At 38.4% G+C, this 21,246-nt stretch overlaps 1 protein-coding gene across 4 annotated transcripts in view; it reads right to left on the minus strand.

Annotated features, from left to right (window-relative positions):
* Positions 1-21,246, minus strand: part of MBNL1 (muscleblind-like splicing regulator 1) — a 194,492-nt gene that overhangs the window by 37,338 nt on the left and 135,908 nt on the right. For all 4 annotated transcript variants that reach the window (XM_006901545.1, XM_006901543.1, XM_006901546.1 and 1 more), the window contains exon 3: positions 6,153-6,353. In XM_006901545.1, coding sequence (XP_006901607.1) covers positions 6,153-6,353 — 201 coding nt within the window. The remainder of the gene's footprint in view (positions 1-6,152; positions 6,354-21,246) is intronic.

Raw genomic sequence — 21,246 nt, forward strand, 5'->3', positions numbered from 1 at the left:
GGCACATAACAACAACAACAACTTCCCAAGCTGCCCCTTGAAATCTTCTGTTTAGCTCCTTAGCTTGCTAGTTTCTTCCCCTTGCTTTGGCTTCTCGATATACTCGTGCAGTATTCAGAGTCTTTTCTGACACCCATCTTGGTCTTTTTTAACTCCTTTTTTTTTAATGACCTTTTGCGTTCTACATAGATGATATTCTCGATATCATTCCACAGGTCATCTGGTCTTTGTTCATTAGTATCCAAAGCTTCTTGCGGATATGTTTTCATTCCTTTAGCTTCAATTTGAACTTGCACAGTAGTCATCGATGGTCTTGTTTTCAAAGCTGATACTGAGCCTCTCAAACAATTCTTTCCACTGACGTAATCATCTGATTCCTGTGCGGACGTCAGGTGAGGTCCACGTGTATAGAACCGTTTATGTTTTTTATAAAAAGTATTTGGGGGGGGCGGGGAGAGGGGTGCAACAATGAATGAATGGAATTCCAAAATCTCTGTAGATGTTCATTGAAATGAAAAATAAAGAATTTTTTTAAAAAAGTATTTAGAATGATAAATCATTGATTGTACAAAATTCTGTAATTCTTTTTCCAGCATTTTTGTCACCAAGTCCATTTTTTCCGACTACTGATCTTTTTAATTTTGCAATTATCACTAATGATCCCTGGCTGCATGTTCAGTCCATTTCTGACTGCAAAATTTGGTAGAAATCTTTTTACTCCTCTTGAGCTCTAGCTATTGGTGAATAAGTGGAACATGGTATATAAACAGGATAAATGTAGGAAAACTGGACAGTGTTAAAGAATAAATGGAACACATAATATGGACATACGAGGCACTGGAAAAAAGTCAAGAACTGCAGTCTTAAATATGGATTGAAGCTCAACATGAGGAAAACTAAGATTCTCATCACTGGGCCTATTGGCAGCATCATGAAAGATGGTGAAGAGATTGAGATTGTTAACAGCTTCTGTTTGCTTGGCTCCACAATCAACACTCTTGCCACCAGCAGCCAGGAAATTAAAAGACATACTGCAATGGGAGTCTGCTGTCAGAGAGCTCTCCAAAGTACTGAAGAGCAATGGTATCAGTCTGAAGACTAATGTGTGCATGATATAGGGCATGGTCTTTGCAATTACTTGCTATGCACTGGAAATATGGACAATGACTAGGGATGACAGAAAGAAAATTGATGCCTTTGAGCTGTGAGCTGTGGTGTTGGAGAAGAGTACTGAATGTACCATGGACTGCTAGGAGAACAAACAAGTTCATCTTAGCAGGGGTGAGACCAAGCTGCTCCTTGGAGGCAAGGATTCTGAAGTTTCATCTGACATACTTTGGACATGTTGCAAGAAGGGACCAGTCCTTGGAGAGGGATGTCATGTTCAGTAGGGTGGAAGGGCAGTGCAAGAGAGGAAGACTCTCAATGAGATGGATTGATTCAGTGACTGGAGTAATAGGGGAAGGTGTGTCAGAGACAATAAGATTGGCACAGGATACAGCAGGGTTTGAAAAGGTATAAACTGTTATGCATAGGTTCACGATGAGTTGCAAGCAATCCGATGACACATAATGGCAACAACAACAGGCATTAGCAAGCTGAGGTGGATTGACATGGGCCATTACTACACTGGAAATGAAAAGTGAGGAAAATTGGGTGGCATTCATAGTAAAAAAGATGATTTCAAGATTCATTCTGAAATACAATGTTGTCAGCATTAGGATACTATCCATACACAAGGAAGGCCTGCTAATTCCACTGTCATGCGATATAACCTTTTTAGTTAATAACCATGAATTGTAACATCTTGGCAGCTACAAGACCAGGAGAGAAAAACAATAAACAACATTTAAGGGACAACTGCTAGGTTGAGACACTTGTACTTGTTTGGATGAAAAATATATTCTTAGCAAATGACATCCTCAAAAGTGCATGAGTGGCAATACTAAGCTCTGGTAAAAAAAGACTGCAAAATGAAAACTATCATAAAAGAAAGGACACTATATAATGATCTAAGGTATAACAGTTCAAGAAGACATAACCTTTGTCAACATCTACATACCACATGACAAACTTGCAAAAGACAAAAAAAAATGGTTAAAAGAATTGAAGAAAGAAATGGACAAGACCACAATTGTGATAGGAGACTTTAACACACCACTCTTATCTAAGCAAAGGTCAAGACAAAAGAAACTTAACAAAGATTCAAAAGATCTAAAATACATAATCAGCCAACTTGACCTCGTAGATGTATTCTGGGTACTGCACCCAATTAAAAATCAATTCACTTTATTCTCAAGTGCACATGCTATATTCTCCACAACTGATCACATATTAGGACACCAAAAAAAGGCAAAACAAATTTAAAAATACTGAAATAATATAAAGTATCTTCTAAGAACACAATGTCACAAAACTAGAAATTAAACACAAGAGAATAAAGCTTATAAAACCACCTATCTGGTAGCTAAGTATCACACTGCTACAACATAATTGGGTTATAAAAGAAATAAAGAATGAAATTAAAAAGTTCCTCGAAACAAATGATTATGAAAATACAGCATACCAAAACCCCTGGGATGCAGCTAAGGCAGTCTTCAGGGGGCAGTTCATAAAAAAATGAAGGAAGAAGAAAAATTAATGCTCTAACTCAACACTTCCATCAAACAAAAAAAGGACAACAATCTAACTTCACAGCCTCTAGAAGAAAGAAAATTATGACAACAAGAGCTGAAAACAATGAAATATAAAACAAAAAATACCATCCACAGAAGCAGGAGCTGGATTTTTGAAAAGTTCAATAAAATTGACAACTGCTGGGAAATTTGTGAAAGAAAGAAAAAAGGAGAAGACACAGATAAGTCAGTTAAGGAATCAGAGAAATTAAATATAAATCTGAATATTATGAAAAATTATACTCTGATAAATCTGAAAACCTAGAGGAAATTAATAAATTCCTTGAAACTCATATCCTGCCCAGATTGACACAGATTTAGAACACTTGAACAGACCTATCACAAAAGAAGAAATTGAAAAGGTCATAAAAAGATCTCCTCATAAGAAGATCCCCCCCCCCAAAAAAAAAGAACCACCTTACCTCTGTAACTTGATTTGTGCCACTATTAGAACCTCTACTCAGAATATTATTGCCTGGACCAGATGGCTTTATGTCTGAATTGCACTAAACATTCAGAAAAGATCTATGACCAAGTCTACTTAAATTATTCAAAAGAATAGAAGAAAGAACACTCCCAGAAACATTCTATGAGGCAAGCAAAACATGAATACCAAAGCCAGGCAAAGATATTATCAAAAAAAGAATACTACAGATCAGTATCTCTCACAAACATAAATGCAAAAATCCTTAACAAAATCCTAGCCAATAGAAATCAAAAGTACATCAAAAAGTAATTCATCATGACCAAGTGGGATCCATAAGTGGTATGCAAGGATGGTTCAACAGAATAAAAACAATCAAGGTAATTCACCACATTAACAAAGCAGTTAACAAGAACCATATGATGCTAGCAATTGATACAGAAAACACATTTGACAAAATTCAACACCACTTCCTGATTACAACACTGAGCAAAATAGGAATAGAAGGGAATTTGTTCAATATAGTGAAAAGTATATTTATTAAAAACCAAGAACCAATATACTTTTCAATGGAGAAAGACTAAAAGCATTTTCCTTGTGAACAGGGACTAGACAAGGATGCCCAGTGTCAGCACTTTTATTCAATATTGCATGGAAGTACTTGCTAGAAATTTGGCAAGGGAAGGGAATAAAAGGGATTCGGTTTGGCAAAGAGATGGTTAAATTGTCACTATATGCATGTGTATACAGAAAACACCAAAAACTCCTGTTAGATCTAGTGGACCAACTTAGTAGGGAGGCAAGATACAAGATCAATATCCAAAAACCAGTCAAATTCTTCTACAGGAACAAAGAGAACTCAGAGAAGGAAACCAAGAAAGCAATACCATTTACAATAGCCAACCACAAATTGAGATAACTGGGAATGAAACTGAAGACACAAAATACCTGTTCAAAGCAAACTACAAAACACTTATGTGAGCAATAATAAAAGACTAAAATAAATGGAAAAATGTCCCTACTTGTGGATAAGGAGATGTAACAGTGAAAATGACAATCCTCCCAAAGGCAATCTACATGTTCAACTCAAACTTAATATTGATACCACATTCATTTTTCAAAGAGATCAAAATTGAAATTGTCAAGTTTATTTGGAGAGGAAAGAGACCCCAAATAAGCAAAGTACTACTGAAAAACAAAATTGAAGTGGGAGGCATAGCACTCCCTCATCTCAAAACCTACTACTTTTGGTTATTACTTTGTAATAACCAAAACAGCATGGCAATGGTACAATGACAGGCACATAGACCAAGGGAACAGAATAGAGAACCCAGAAATGGACTCATGGATCTGGAGTCAAGTAATACTTGATAAGGGGGAAAAAAATTACCAAATGGGGAACCAACAACTTCTTCAACAAGTGGTACTGGCAAAACTAGACTGCTACTTCATGACAGTTGAAATAGGATCCACATCTTACATACAACAATGTGGGACTCATGTGACCCTTTAAGTTGATTAAAATTAAAAATTTGTTTCTCAGTTGTAATATCTACCTTTCTGAGTACATAATAGTGATAAGTGACTACTGAATGCCACATCACACAGTGAAGAATTGTAGAATATTTTTATTATTCTGGAAAGTTCTGTTGTTTTTCATTGCTCCAGACAATGTGTGTTGTAACATTTCTGTGATTTCTGAAAAATAACCTTGTAGTTGTAAGGCTGTATTTTCCATGATTGAAAGATTTCAAAGAAAAGATCTCACCTCTTACACAATAAATGCAGAAACACCACACACACACACACACACACACACACACATATCAACTCAAGGTGGATCAGAGACCTGGGAGTAAAGCCTAAAACCATAAAGTTCCTAAGAGACAATAATGGGACCAAGCTTAGAACCCCTACTCTATGGTATACAGAGGTTGCCCAAAATAGCCAGAAATGCACAATCTAAAGAGGACAAAATGGTGAATGAGACCTTATAAAGACTAAATCCCGGTGTGCAACAAAAATATTTTCCAGCAGAGTGAAAAGAAAACATAGTGACTGGAAACAAACATTTGGGATTACCAGCCCAGACAAGGGTCTCATAACAAAAGTTTACAGTATACTAGAGGGCCTCCAGAAGAAAAGTACTAGTAACCCATTTACGAAATGGGCAAAAGACATGGACCAGACTTTTCACAGAGGAAGACATTCAGATAGCCAAGAGACACGGGAAGAAATCCTTAAAATAAGAGAGATGCAATTCAAAACTACAATGAGATACCATCTCACTGCAGTAGCAGTGGCAAAGTTTAGCAGGACAGCAAGCAATAAATGTTGGAGAGGATGTGGTGAGGTGGGAACACTCAAACACTGTTGGTGGGACTGTAAAATGTCCTCAAAAAGCTGAACATATAAACTCCATATAACCTAGCTATTCCACTACTAGCAACACACCCAAAGGAAATCGGAATTGAGACATAAATGCAGATGTGTACACCAGTGTTCACAGCAGTGTTATTATTGCAAGAATATGGAAACCGCCCAAATGTCCAACCACAACTAAATGGACTGAGAAAATGTCCATTCTCACAATGGAATATTACACAGCTCTCAAGAGTAACACTTTTTAAAAATACTACAAACTTGGGAGAGACTTGAAGAGCATTCTGCTGAGTGAACTAATTCAGTCTCATAAGGACAAATACTGCATGAGACCATTATTATAAAAACAGAAGGATAACTAGTAAAATGTGTATAGGTGTCTGAAGGGGAAAGGGGTGGCAACAGAGGGGTGAAGATGAGTAGGAGGGAAATCATAGAGTTGTACAATTTGTTAGGAGAAGGGAACGGGTAAAGGAAATGAAGAAAATCCAGTGGGGACCTGAAAAGATGAGGTAATGGTGGGTATAGTCCTATGGTGATTAATTTTATAAACTATAACATATCAGAATGATTGTATGAAACACAATGTCAATGAAGGAAAGTGTGGGGGAAATTTGTGTCAAAATAAAAACTTTATAAAAAAAGAAAGAAACCAGTTTTTCACTTCCTACCTCCAGTCTGTCCGTGCGCATTAATTTCTGTGCTGCAGCTGCAGCAGCTGCAGGTACTGGTACCCCAGGATTCCCTGTAACCAACATTGGTGCGGTCGGCAAGATTTCTGCTGGAACCAGGCTGGGGGAGACAGGTCCCAGGTAGGGATTGAAGGCTGCTGATGCATTGGTGGCTAAGCTTGGTGCAACTGAAAACATTGGCTGGAAAGGAAAGAAAACAAACCTTGAATAAGTAGGCCATATACACGTCAACTCCTACATTTTCTATCTTAGCATCTATCTATCCATGTTTGTTGTTGTTATGTGCCGTCGAGTCGCCTGCGACTCATAGCAACCCTATGTACAACAGCCCTAAACTCCGCTCTGTCCTGTGCCAATCGTACTCTCTGACACTCCCATCCCAATTACCCCAGTCACTGAATCAACCCACCTCATAGAGGGCCTTCCTCTCCTGCGCTGTCCCTCCACCCTCCCAAGCATGATGTCCCTCTCCAAGGACCAGTCTCTCCTCACAACATGTCCAAAGTATGTTAGACGGAGCCTCAGAATCCTAGCCTCCAAGGAGCCACCCGGTTTAACCCTTTCCAGGACAAATCTGTTTGTTTTCCTAGCAGTCCATGGTATTCTCCATACTCTTCTCCAGTAATGAATATCTTTAAAAATATATAAATGTTAAGCTATATCTTCTAATGTAGGAAAGTTCTTAGTTGATGAATGTCTAGTTATGGAAACATATTCGTTAAAAATGTTAAATGAGAGTAAATCAACAGAATGAAAAGTTTGGATTTTGAAAAGCTACATGGATAGATTCTCAATACTGGAGAAGAGTATTATAGCTTAACATTCACATATTTTTAAAGATATTCTTTACATCACCCAGTGGAATGGTAAATCTTGGGGTATATAACATGTGAAGTGTTTTTGAATAATAGATAACCTACTGAATGCAAACATATTTTGTGGTCACCCATCTAATCATGTGAGCAAAATCTCCATTTTGTTCTGATTAGATGCTATTACCTTGTTTGAGAAATACATTTCCTAACTGCTGCACATATACTAAAACCAGAATGATACAGCCATGATTAGTGTGGTCCCTGTGCAAGGATGACACACAAATTCAAATTAGTGAAGAGTTCCATGTTGTTACAAGACAGAGCAGGGTTCACTCAATGGTACTTAACAATGACAACATGTCAAACTACGTAAAAGAGTTGTTTGCAGGTGTTAATAGGTTGTGTCTGATTATCCAGAACAAATAACGCCCGAGTTCTCAGTGGAAAACAGTTTCACAGTCAATGTAAACTCTGAGATATGTGAAACGTGATGATGACACTTTGACTTTTTCACACGTAAGAAGCAGTGTTTGGCCTATTCACAGAGAGCAGGTGAAATCATAAACTTCTGCTGACTGATCACACAGTTATGCTATATCCAAAAGGGTATTCATGTTCTTGTGAAAATCCTATCTGAAATGAAAACTTTGGAATCTGAAACACTTTTCTACAATCTTATTTTATTCATTTTAATGAACAGAGACCTTGGATTTCCATTCATTCATTGTTGCACTTTTCTCCTTGACCTCCCTCCCCCCTTCAACAGTTCACTCGACTCTTTGAAAAGTAAAAGAAAAATTCCCTCACTGGTATACAATCCCCGTGCCCCCCGCCCCACTGCCCCAGCACACTCCACTATGCAACCTTAATTCTGGACCCTTAGTGATAACCATAATGTTGTTGTTGTTGTTGTTGTTATGTGCCGTCGAGTCGCTTGTGACTCATAGCGACCCTGTGTACAACAGCCCTAAACTCTGCTCTGTCCTATGCCAATTGCATTGCCTCTGACACTCCCATCCCGATTACCCCATTCACTGAATCAATCCACCTCAAAGAGGGCCTTCCCCTCCTGCGCTGTCCCTCCACCCTCCCAAGGATGATGTCCCTCTCCAAGAACCGGTCTCTCCTTACAACATGTCCAAAGTATGTTAGACTGAGCCTCAGAATCCTTACCTCCTATCATATATCACTTTCAAACTGTTCTCTCCCTCATCTGTTTTAATGCAGTATACATAATTTATCCAGTTTTTCTCAGTCTTACCCCAACCCCGATGTCAGTCCCATAGTACAACAGTGGCACCATGCAGTATTTGTCTTTTTGGAAACACTTTTAAAGAAATGTTAAAACAGTCATTCAAGGGAAGACATACAGTAGCATCCAATAAACCACTACAGGACAGAATTATTGCAAAAAAAAAAAGGTTTCTCAAGATCCATGGACTGTTTTCCGTTATCAGTATGACACTTTTTTTTTTTATTTGCTTCTGGTATTACAAATATAAACAGGGTCACCCATGATTGGTAGGTTTCAATGGAGCTTCCAGATTATTCCGTTTGGGAAGAAGGATCTGGTGGTAAAACTTGTGGGGAAAATAGCCAGTAAAAATCTTATAGATAGCAGCAAACACTGTGCAGTATTGTGTTGGAAGATCCATTCTGCACGTTGTAAGGCGTTCAAATTATAAACCATAAAGAGTTGTCTCCTCAAGGTACCGTCAACCATAATGATGTGGACAGAATAAAGCTATTAGGACCCACATTTGCTGATGTAACACAACTCTAAAGGAAAGGAAGTAACTGCAAACATCAATAATAATCAATATACAAAGTGCTAATAAAGGAACGCTGCTGACCACTAATCAAGCAGTCAATAATGAGGTGGAATGCTTGAAGACAGACCAACCGTAGGCATTACTGAACTGAAATGGACTGATAGTGGTCATTTTTACTTAATTATATGGTCTACAATGTCAGGAATGGCAATTGAAGAGGATGATATCTTATTCATTCCTAAACTTATTAATAATACTACTTCTCAAATTTTCACACTAATGACTAACAGACCATCACTTGCTTAGATGAAAGTTCAAGTTGATGCTAAAGAATTGTCAAACAAGTACATGAAAGTCTAAGTAAGTTCTTGACCTGAATTAAGAGATCATCTCAGGAAGAAAATCACCACTAATAACTGAAGGCAGATGAACTGTGTAAGAATGTCATAAATAAAAAAGCAAAAATTAGAAAGAAAGGGAAACCTACAATGGACGTCTAAACAGATTTAAAATTAGAATGGAAAATAGTGAACGGGGAAAGAAGAAATAATGAAATAAGATAGCCAAATAGGAGATTTTAAAAGCCCATTTAGAAAACAAAATAAGTATTCTAACAATAGATGTATAGACCTCAAGGTAGAAAACTGAAAGCAAAGAACACATTCAGCATGACTTAAGCTGGAAGAGCTGAAGAAAAAAAAATTCAGGCTGCAAGCTGCACTGGTGATGGATTCTATGTTGTTGATTGCCATCGAGTCGAGCACGACTCAAGCGACCCTATGAGCAAAAGACTTGAAGCCTTTCTATAACTATCATCGCTTCTCAAAGTTCATAGAGTTTCCAGAGGCTTGTTGGAAGCGAAAAGAATTAAATAACACCGGAGGCAAAAGAAGATGGAAGTAAAATACAGTTACTGTACCAAAAATAACTCTTCAACTTGAGCCAGTGCAGGAGGAAATATATGATGAAGAACCTTTTGTACTTACAGAAGGAATTCATGCTGCACTGAAAACTTTGATGAGAAACAAAGCTGTAGGAATTGAATGAATGCGAGTTAAAATGTTACAAGAAGCTGATGTAGAACTGGAGGTACTCACCTGTGTGAATGTCTGTGCCAAGACATTCGGAAGACCAGTAACTTGGTCAATAGATTAGAAGAAATCCCATCCAAAAGAAAGGAAATTCAGTAAAATGTGGGCATTATGGAATAATATTACCATCACAAGTAACTAACTTTTCACTGAATATAATAAGTAAAAAATCTGTTTCAAAAGCAGGTTGGCTGCTGCCACCTGTGGGGTCCGAGTGACCGCTGAACTCGGCTCATTGATTTAGGCAGGTTTAAGGCTTTCAACTTGTTGAAGGTGGTGTTGTCATGTGTCATCGAGTGGACTGCGACTCACAGTGGCCCTTTTCTGAGCCACTCACTGTTCCTGACACCCCGGACCTCCCCACCACAGTCACTGGGTTAATCGGCCTCATCCAGGAACCTCCTCTCTTGCCCTGACTCTGGAAACGTCCAAGCCGTGATGTTCTTCTCCAAGGACTGCCCCACCTGATAACATGTCTAAAGTATATGAGATGGGATTCCAAAATCCGCACCTCCAATGGGCAACCTGGTTTCACTCTCTCTCTAGGACAGCTCTCTCCACTCTCTTGACGGCATATGTTATGTTCAATATCCTTCCTGCACCACAACACGAAGGCATTGATTCATCATCTGTCATCCTTAGTCACTGTCCAGCTCTCTGAAGCATAGAAAGCAACTGTGAAGGTTCAAGGTGTGGTGTGGAGAGGAATCGTTCCATCTGAGCAGCCGAGGACCAAGCATCTAGCACGCCCAAGTCCTGACTGCCTTGCAGACCACCATCATCTATCTGCCTCCAAACGGCGCAGACGTTCTGTCTCCACTCCCATTCATCTCACTGACCATTTGGACCACAGAGTACATTCACTGAGACACATGAGGACACGGACTGTGTGTGGTCCTCAGCCTGAGTTTTTGTCCTCCTACAAAAACCACTGCCTTGAGCGACATCCCATTGGATTTCCAAGGCAGGAAAAGGTAATGGAAGGGAACTGCCCACCCTTCTCCTGAGGGTCTGCTAGTGGATTTGAACATGGGAGATGCTTGGCCTTGCAATTAGCAGTGTATCTCCTTCATACCACACCACCACCTCTGCCTAGCTCCCTCCTCCCTGTCTGGAGCGAAGATTAAGTCTATATTGTTTTTAGGTGCCTTTGCACAGTTCTAAAAGTAAAAAGTGTTTTTGTCTGGCTCTGTAAGTCCAACATTGAAAAGAATGTGTGTAACTGCTTAACAGTTTCCACTAGAAGACAATTTCTGAATCAGTGGGTTTTTAAAATTCCTCAGAATTTTCCAACTTAATGGCTATAAACATCTCAAACACAGAGGAATGCCTATTTTAACTGCTGTAGGAGTCCAAAATTTAAAAATAAAATGTAATTTCTCTTACTTATCACACAAATGGTGGCTTGGAATTTAAACTTGTTTTTTAATTAACAAATTTCCCTGGAGTTCATATAAAAATACATGGAATTCTTAAATCTAAATTGTTCTACTGTCTATGGTTGATCGTTGATGTTTTGACACGTCACCATGAACAAGTACTTGGGTTCGATCAGGTATTTTGCTCTTGTTCAACTGTTCTAGTGAAAACAGAACTGCAAAATTCCAATAGTCAAGTTATGAAAAATTTAGACCTATAATCACTTCTGAAAGCAAATAACTGAAAAAAAGGGATTTTCATGTGACTTTTAAAAATTATTATATGAAAATTCCATTTATGTTATGTTTTAAGCCGTTTCTTTAAGCTTGTATTGTCAACTATATTATACATAAACTGTTCACGTGTAGTCTAAACAGATGCATAAATTCCGATAATAAATAGACTTTTTCAATCCCACCCCCCCAAAAACCCATTTAGGCTAGAGTCAGAAAAGTATGTGAAATTAGGATGATCATGGACCAAGAGACAGTCATTTGAATAGAATAAATGTATATTGTTGTTATGTGCCACTGAGTCACCTGTAACTGATAGTGACCATGTGAACAATAGCGCTGAACCAGGCTCTATCTGAGCCAATCCCACAGTCTCTAACACACCTACCTCTATTACCCCAGTTACTGTGTCAATCCATCTTATCCAAGGTCTTCCTCACCTGTGTTCTCATTCCACTCTTCCAAGCATGATATCCTTCTCTAGGGACTGGCCCCTCCTGAACACATGCCCAGAGTATGTGAGACAAAACTTCAAAAGCCTTGTCTCCAAGGAGAAGCCTGATTTCACCGCTCTCCAAGATAAACCTGTTTGTTTACATGGCAGTCCATGGTATGTTCAATACTCTTCTCCAGCACCACAACTCAAAGGCTTCAATTCTTCTGTCATCTTTGGTCATAGCAAATAACTGTAAAGGCCTGGGATCAGGCATACCTTAGTCTTCAGACTGACATCATTGCTCATCAGCCCTTTTGAGAGATCTCTGACAGCAGCTTTCCCTAGAGCAATTTGCCTTTTGATTTCTTGATTGCTAGTGACAAAAGTGTTGACTGTGGAGCCGAGCAAGATGAAATTGTTAACAATCTCAATGTCTTCTCCAGCTATCATGATGCTGCCAAGTGGCCCAGTAGTGAGAATCTTTGTCTTCTTTATATTGAGCTTCAATCCAGACTGAAGACTACAGTCCTTGACTTTCTGCAAGAAACGCTTCATGTCCTCCTCGGTAACGGTGAGCAAGGTTGTGTAATCTCCTTAACTCAAGTTGTTAATTGGTCCTTTTCCTATCCTGACGCCACACTCCTCTTCATCAAGCCCATCCTCACAGATGATCTGTTCCGCATATAGATTGAAAACGTATGGAAACAGGAAAAAAAAATGTATAGTACATGTTTAAAAAACCAGAAGGTGTGTGCTGGGTTGTATCTATCCCAATGCAATTTGTCTCTTGATTTCCTAGCTGCTGGTTCCAAGAATGTTCGTTTTGGAGCCAAGCAAATGAAATTTGTTAACAACTGCAATCTCTTTACCATCCATCATAAAGCTGCCAGTGGGTCCAGTGGTGAGAATCTTTGTTTTCTTGATGTTGAAAAGTTATTTAAAAAAATAAAATGCATTCTGTATTCAATGTGGACTTGACACAATAAAATAAAAATCAAACATTCCCCTTTTTCTAGGTTAGTAGTTCTCAAATAGGGGAGACTTTGCTTCCTAAGGACATCTTAAAATTTGGAGACATTTTTGGATTGTTACTACAGGCAAAAGCTATTGACATCAAGTAGGGAGAAAAGATACACTAGAAAAGGACCCTACAGAGCACGATGTAGTCCCTCAAAAAGAGTTAATTTAGTCCAAAATGTTAAATAAAGCCAGAGCTGAGGAAACCTGTCATAAGGATACATTTCACTTTTATCTCAATAAATATTTGTACTCAGCACACACATGTTTACAAAGAAGAAAGTGATAAACAGTTTGCTTAATATGCAACTTGAGGCACTGGGGAAAGGAGACATCATAAATATTACTAATATTTTAAATTTAACATTCTGATGCCTCTGAGCGCCCTACTCTTTGAATGCTATGTTTTAGCTACTCTGCAGGTCAATGGATTTTGCCTAGAGAAGTGATCTACAGCAGCGTTTCTTATCCTGGGCCCTGTGGTGAAATACTGTGCTGAATCACAGTGACTCTGTGTCTAACAGATCAAAACACTGTCTGGCCCTGTGCCATCCCACAACAGGAGCTACTCTTGAGTCAACTGTTGTTGCCCCGTGTGAATCCATCTCACGGAAAGTCTTTTCTTTTTTGCTGACCCTCTGCTCTGCCAAAAATGCTATTCTTCTCCAAAGACTGGTTCCTCTTGACAACACGTCTAAAGGAAAAGACATAAAGTCTTGTCAGCCATGTTCAAAGAAGCTTAACTTCTTCCAAAAAAGATTTGTTCATTCTTCTGGTAGTGCATTCTGTTGTCAGATGCCACTGAGTCAGATCCAACACACACTTCACTTCCCAGTGGGTTTTCAGAAGCTGTAAATCACACAGGCGCAGCAGTTGGTGGATTCAAACTGAGTGTCTCCGGGTTGGCAGCCCAACCCCTCATCGTTTAGATTCTTCATCAACCTCATAATTCAAAAGCACAAGAGGCAACGGACAATACCACGGCTTGTTATCTTTGTTCAAAACAGCTGCCCAGGGACAACAGTAAACTGCTTATACATTCCCGATATTTACAATCAGTAGTTTGTCAAGAACTGAAGTGCAGAGCAAGCTTTGTTCACCAAGAGTTACAAGAGCAGCAAGGATCTTTTGTGAAAAAAAGTACTGTATCCAAACAAACTGATCCATCCTAGAGAGGGTTAAACCAGGCTACTCCTTGGAGGCAAGGATTCTGGGGCTTTGTCTGTCATACTTGGACATGTAAGGAGAGACAGGTCCTTGGACAGGGACATCATGCTTGGTAGGGTAGAGGGACAGCGCGGGAGGGGAAGACCCTCTATGAGGTAGATTGATTTAGTGACTAGGGTAATCGGGATGGGTGTGTCAGAGGCAATGCGATTGGCACAGGATAGAGCAGGGTTTAGGGCTGTTGTACATAGGGTCGCTATGAGTCACAAATGACTCGACGGCACATAACAACAACAACAACATCCAAACTTTGCAAATACATCAGAGTAACATTTAAAACAAAACCAACAAAACACAATGTACATGCATGAAACACAGCGCATACGAATGATAAAAATATTATTTAAAAAAGCAAAAACAATTTTTAAAAGAAGTTGTCAAATAGATAACAAAACATATATTTCCAGAAGCAAAAAAGGTTATTCCACTGACCACTGGTCATGAGACAGCGCAATACAAGGACTGATGTTTTCAGTAAGTGTATGTTGAACTTGAATTTTTGCTGGTGAATACAGCAGTACCATTTACAGTTATTGTTGCTATGTGCTATCGAGTCAAGTACCACACACAGTGACCCTTTGAACAATTCACTGGAAACATGCTCTAATCCTGTGCCCTCATCATCCTATCGGACACATTGAGTCTATGTTAGAGTCACTGTGTCAATTCATCTGGGAAGTGCCAATAGTATGCTCTAGCTACGACAATCAACTATGTCTCCAGATATTGTAAAATATCCAAAGAGAAGCACAATTCCAGTTGAGAATTGTTGGCTAAAGGAAGAGCGAGCCCTTGCATTTCAAGTTACTGAATCAGGACCAGATCAGATAATAAACAAAACTGTATGTTTTAAAGCATGTATCTTTTGTGGTATAATAATTATTGTTGCAATATACATAGTTAAAATTATGAAAATGGGTGATTTCTTCATTTGTTTGCCAAATGCCCCTGGTTCCTTAAAAAATTTTGGATATGGATCTTGTATCCTAACATTTGACTAAATTGATCTACTAACTCTTAACAGGTTTGTGTTTTTTTTATGGTTGTGGGTTTGTTGTTTGTTTTTTTGTTAAGTCCTTGTGGTCTTCTGTGTACACTATCATATCATCTGTATAGAATGACAGTTTAATCATCTCTTTGCTGATTGGGATACCTTTTATTTTCTTCTCTTGTTATACTGCACTAGCAAGTACTTCCAATACAATACTTCTATTCATAGAAGTGGCGACAGTGGACATCCTTGTCTGGTCCCTGTTTGCACAGAAAATGCTTTTAGCCTTTCTCTATTAAGAATGAAACTGATTCTTGGTTTTGCATATATACTTTTTACTATGTTGAGGAAATTCCCTTCTATTCCAATTTTGCTGAGTGTCTTAATCAGGAAGGGGCATTGTATTTTATCAAATGCCTTTTCTGCATCAATTGCTAGGATCACATGGTTCTTGTTATTTGTTTTGTTAATGTGGTGAATTAAGTTGATTGGTTTTATCCCAATTGGTGATGGTGAATTATTTATTTGATGTGCTTTTGGATTCTATTAGCTAGAATTTTGATAAGGATTTATGTGTCTATGTTCATGAGAGATACTAGTCTGCAGTTTTCTTTTTTGGTAATCTTTGCCTAGTTTTGGTATTAGGTTTATTCTTGCTTCATAGAATGTCTCCAGGAGTGTTCGTTCTTCTTCTATATTTTTAAATAAGTAACCTTGGTGATAAATCTTCTCTGAATGTTTGGTAGAATTCAGCTGTGAAGCCATCAAAAGGCTTTTTTTGGGATTGGGGGAGTCTTTTTATGACCTGTTCAACTTCTTTTATGATGTATCTGTTCAAGTGCTCTAGATACGACCATGTCAATCTGGGTAGGGCATGAATTTCAAGCAATCTGTCCATTTTCTCTAAGTTTGCAAATTTATCCTAGTGTAGCTTTTCATAATATTCCCATATTACAGATTTAATTTCCTCTGGTTCTGTTGTTATATCACCTTGTGTTTTCTTCTTTTGTTAAGTTTGCCAAACATTTGTCAATTTTATTGACCTTTTCGAAAAACTAGCTTCCTGGTATCAATTGTCTTCCTGTTTTCTATCTCACTGACTTCAGCTCTTATAATTTCTTTTCTTCTAGAGGCTGTTGGGTTAGATTGTTGTTCTTTTTCTATTTGATCAAAGTATTGAGTTAGAGCATTTATTTTGCTTCTTTATTTTTTTATGTGTTTGCCTATTGCTATGAATTGCCCCCTGAGGACTGCCCTAGCTGCATCTCAGAGGTTTTGGTACATGTATTTTCATTATCACTTATTTCAAGGAATTTTTTTTATGTCATTATTTATTTCTTCTATAACCCAACTGTGTCCTAGCTGGGTATTAGTTAGATTTCACATCGATAGCTTTATAAACTTTATCATCTTGTGGTTAATTTCTAGTTTTATGGCATTGTGGTCTGAGAAGATATTTTGTATCATTTCAATGTTTTTTTAATTTATTGAGGCTTGTCTTGTGACTTAATATATGATCAATTCTGGAGAACGTACCATGTGCACTTGAGAAGAATGTGAACTGAGTTAGTTTTATTGGGTGCAGTGATAGGAATATATCCCCAAGGTAGAGTTGGCTGACTGTGTAGTTTAAGTCTTCTACATTTTTGTTTAGTTTCTTTTGAGTTGATCTGTCCTCTGGTGAGAGTGATATATTAAAGTCTCCTACCATTATTGTGGTGCTGTTTCTTCCTTCAGTTCTGTTAACAGAAGGCCTAGTCTACGACATAAAGGAACTGCCAAATATAGCCAGAAATGCATAATCTGAAGAGGACAGACCTTCTAAAGATTAAATCTGTGCTCATCAAAAACTTTTTCCAACAGAGTAAAAGAAATCCTAGCCAACAGAATCCAAAAGCACACAAAATAAATAATACCAGTTGAGAGTCATAAAGAGGTATGTAAAAATGGGAACAGACATTTGGCAATACCATCTCAGACAAGGATTTCATGATGAAAGTTTACAGAATCCTACAGGGCCTCCAGAAGAAGAAATCGTGATAACCCAATTATAAAATGGGCAAAAGACATGGAAAGACTTTTCATAGAGGAGGACATTCAGATGGCCAACAGACACATGAAGAAATGCTCAAAATCACTGACAAATACAGAGATGCAAATAAAAACTACAGCAAGCTACCATCTTACCACAGTAACAGTGGCAAAGTTTAGCAGGGAAGCAAGTAATAAATGTTAGAGAGGATGTGGTGAAATAGGAACTCTTATACATTGTTGGTGAGACTGTAAAATGGTACAACCACTCTAGAAGGCAGTTTCTTGCTTCCTCAAAATCCTGAACACAGAAATTCCATATGACTCAGCTATTCCACTGCTTGGAATATACCCTGAGAAAATGAGAACTGAGGTACAGAGACTTGTACAACAATGTTCAGATCAGCTCTATGAACCATAGCAAGAAAATGGAACCACCCCAAACGTCCAACTACAATGTAATGGACTGAGAAATTATGGTACATTCATACAGTGGAATACTACGCAGCATCCCGGAGCAATAATTTTGTAAATTACTACCTAACATGGGAAGGACTGGAGAGTATTATGCTCAGTGAACTAACCCAGTTCCCTGAGGACAAATACTGTATGAGACCATTATTGTAGAATAAGCCTGAGGATCCAAGGAGGGGGAAGGGCGGCTTAATCATAGGGTCACACAAAATATATGAAAACAAAATATACGGATTTTATGAACTTTGTATGTAAACCAGTATAAAATTTAAAAACAAATTTAAAAAGGTAATTTAGTTAACTGGAAATTTTTTACAACAACATGAAAAAAGAAATTACTGGTCACACCCACCGAGTTGAGTTTTCAGTGTTATTTGGATAAAAATACAGTTGTCACATCATAATGATATCTCTGTAAGACCAGCATTGGATTTTTTATTGAAAGCACAGGAGTTATAAAAAATTTATAAGACTAAAAGACTAGATTAGAATTTGGAGAAGGCAGTAAGACTCATTGCCTGCATTTTAGTATGTATTTTTAATGTTTACTTCATAATGCTATTGAGCTGTTTATAAATCATGATACACACAATCTACTAAATTACTTAGAAGCAGAGGTCAAGCTTACAAACATTTTTAAGTTTGTAAGAGGAACAAAAACAATCTTATTACAATAACATAAAATTAATGGTAAAATTCACCCTTGTTAAAATTTTATTTAAAAATTTCTTGATAATCCACAAATGCAAATAATATGATGATTTAGAATTTAGAATTCTATAAAAAGATAGATCTTATTAACTGGCAACAATTTTCTCTGTGGATTTCTATTCTATAGCATAATCATATGAATTTATTTCCAGATGTAATACAGAATTGTTTTTCTGAATTGATTTTCTGACTTAATGAAAATCTCAAGAATTTGAGGACCCTTTTGCAAATGAAATCTGTAGGGGGGGGAAGCCTGAAACATCAACTATTTAGTAAGCATTATCTCAAATTATTCCCTCTCAGGATAAGAAGAGCTATTTTCTGAGAAGGCATTGGATCGATTAATAGCTCTATACTTTGAAACTTGATTCTAAAAGCTAAAAAAAAAAAAAAAAGGGTAACATTCGGTATCTTTGTAAATCTTTTACACTGCTTTTCCTCAAAGAGCATTATGTTGGAGGCAGGTCATAGCTGGTGCTGAGTGCACCTAATCTTAGGACTAAAGCACTTGAACTGCTTGGCCGCCAGCTCTCGACTCCAAAAGCTTCCCTGCCTAGCATTCCGCAGAACCTCAGAGAGAGTAATGCAGTGGCATTATCGAGAGGGTTCCCATTTTCTCTGAAGTACCTACAAGCCGACATGTAAAGATGCAATTGATGTGTTTGATACTGAAAACCCCCTTGTGATAATGATTTACAGATACCTCTGTTCCTGGGAAACAAGCAAAGTCTGATGCTTCAGTGCAAATTGCCGTACAAGGCTCACCTGCTAGTCTGAGCCACTCGCTGTTCCTGGAGGTGAGACATTCTGTTTTATTTAGACTTCCAGCCTTGGAAGTTCTAGAGAAATCTTCTGTCTGCTAAGGTCCTTCAGAGTATGAACTGACTTAATGCAGTGGGTATCGTTTTTGGTTTTGTTCTTGTCAGGCCTGAGTCAAGTCTGTTATGATTGCCTTCTGCCCCTGAACAGTCCTAACAAAAATACACAGCCAAGTTTCTAATTCTAGTGACATGTATGGGCTAATCACAGGTTTATTTTAAATAAGACATTCTGCTTCATTAAGGTAATCAGGGCTCATTATAAATGGAAATTCACACTAAGAGTCTAGTTAACGATGTGGAAACATAATTATTAATAGCAATTCTATTGATTTTGTGCCAGGGATTGTGTTAAGTACTTTATCTGTATTATTACAATTAATCCGCTTAAGAACAGAACATAAACTCCATGTGGACAGCATTGTTTTTGTTTTGGGAAGTGGACAGATCTGTTCAGTTCTAGGTGACGTCTCCGAGAACAACACCTGGCATATGCAATGGGCACACAATATATATCTGTGGACCAGATGCTCGAGTGTGTGAGTTAGGGAATGACAGTCTTGACAGATGATGCTTGAATGAATGCTTCAGTGAGTAAATGACGAATGGTAGTCTTGTCATATGGTTATTATGAGCTCCATCGTGCAGATAAGGAAACTGGTTCACAGAGGTTATGTGTCCATTTAAAAGAAAAGTGGAGAGCACCAGATGTAGACACAGTTGTGTTTGAGGCCAAGCAGTCCTGAAACCCGCAAAAACCCCCAAACCAAAACCAAACCCACTGTCCACAGGGTGATTCTGACTGACACTGACCTGAGAGGAAGGTTGGGGCCATTTCTCACTTTTGGCACTTCCAGGGAAGGGTGGTTAAGTAGCAGTATTTGGGGGGAGTTTCTTGGTCATCTCAGGGCTACCCACCATGTGACTTCTCTTCAAAATAGAAATCTTTTCAGTGTTGTGATTCTATGCAGGGTTTCTCCAAAGACCCATCTTTGCGTAAGATCATTATTTTGACAGTTACTCTTGTCTACCCCACCTGCTTAATTCCTAATCGTGTTACGAATTAAATCTTCTCATTTTTTTACTTCATCCACTCACATTTTTACCAAGGGCTGAGCCTTCTCTACTGTCTCTCCCTCCATAGTCTCCCTCATCAGTCTAAATCAGCATTCAACATAAGTATATTTGATTAGGGCTGCCTGGGGGTGAGGGGAAGTGGGGAATGAAGACATTAATGAGCTTGGCTGCTTAAGTGCAAAGCTGGTAACTTCTCCATCCAATGATACTCCAGAAGAAAAGCATGGCGATCTACTTCTGAAAAGTCTACAAGTGAAAATCCCTTGGACCACAGTTCCAGTCGGTCACACAAAGAGTCACCATGAGTCATAATCTTTTGCTGTTGTTGTTGAGTGCTTTTGAATATAATAGGAATCCAGCGACCCTTAGAACAACAGTTCTGAACTCTGTCCTAACCTGCGCTATGCTTACCATCCCTGGCACATTTTAGTCCACTGCCCCAGACTCTGTATCAAGCTACCTCACTGAGGGTCTTCCTCTTCTTTGCCGACCCTCTGCTTTTCCTACCACAATGTCCCTCCCCTAGGAATAACCTCTCTTAACAACATGTCCAATATATGTGAGCGAAAGCTTCATCAACTTTGCTCCGGGGAATAATCTGGTTCCACTTTCTCCCACACATATGTATCGTTTGTTCCTTTGGTAGTCTCCAGGATAGTCAGTATTTTTCTCCAACAACACAACTCAAGCACACAGATTCTTCTTTGATCATCCTTATTCACTGTCCAGATCTCAAATACACAGCAGATGATTGCAAAGACTGTGGCCTGAATCAGGCACACCTGAGTCTTTAGACTGGCATCATTGCTCTTCAGGACTTTGGAGCGATCCCCAACAGCTGACTTTCCTAACGCTTTACATCTCTTCATCTCCTGACTGCAGGTACCAAGGGTGTTAACTGTAGACCCAAGCAAGATGAAATCACTGACAACAGACCCAAGCAAGATGAAATCACTGACAA

This window comes from Elephantulus edwardii, unplaced genomic scaffold (assembly GCF_000299155.1).
Source record: "Elephantulus edwardii isolate Elephantulus edwardi_28Jun2011 unplaced genomic scaffold, EleEdw1.0 scaffold00329, whole genome shotgun sequence".
NCBI classification, from domain to species: Eukaryota; Metazoa; Chordata; class Mammalia; order Macroscelidea; family Macroscelididae; genus Elephantulus; species Elephantulus edwardii.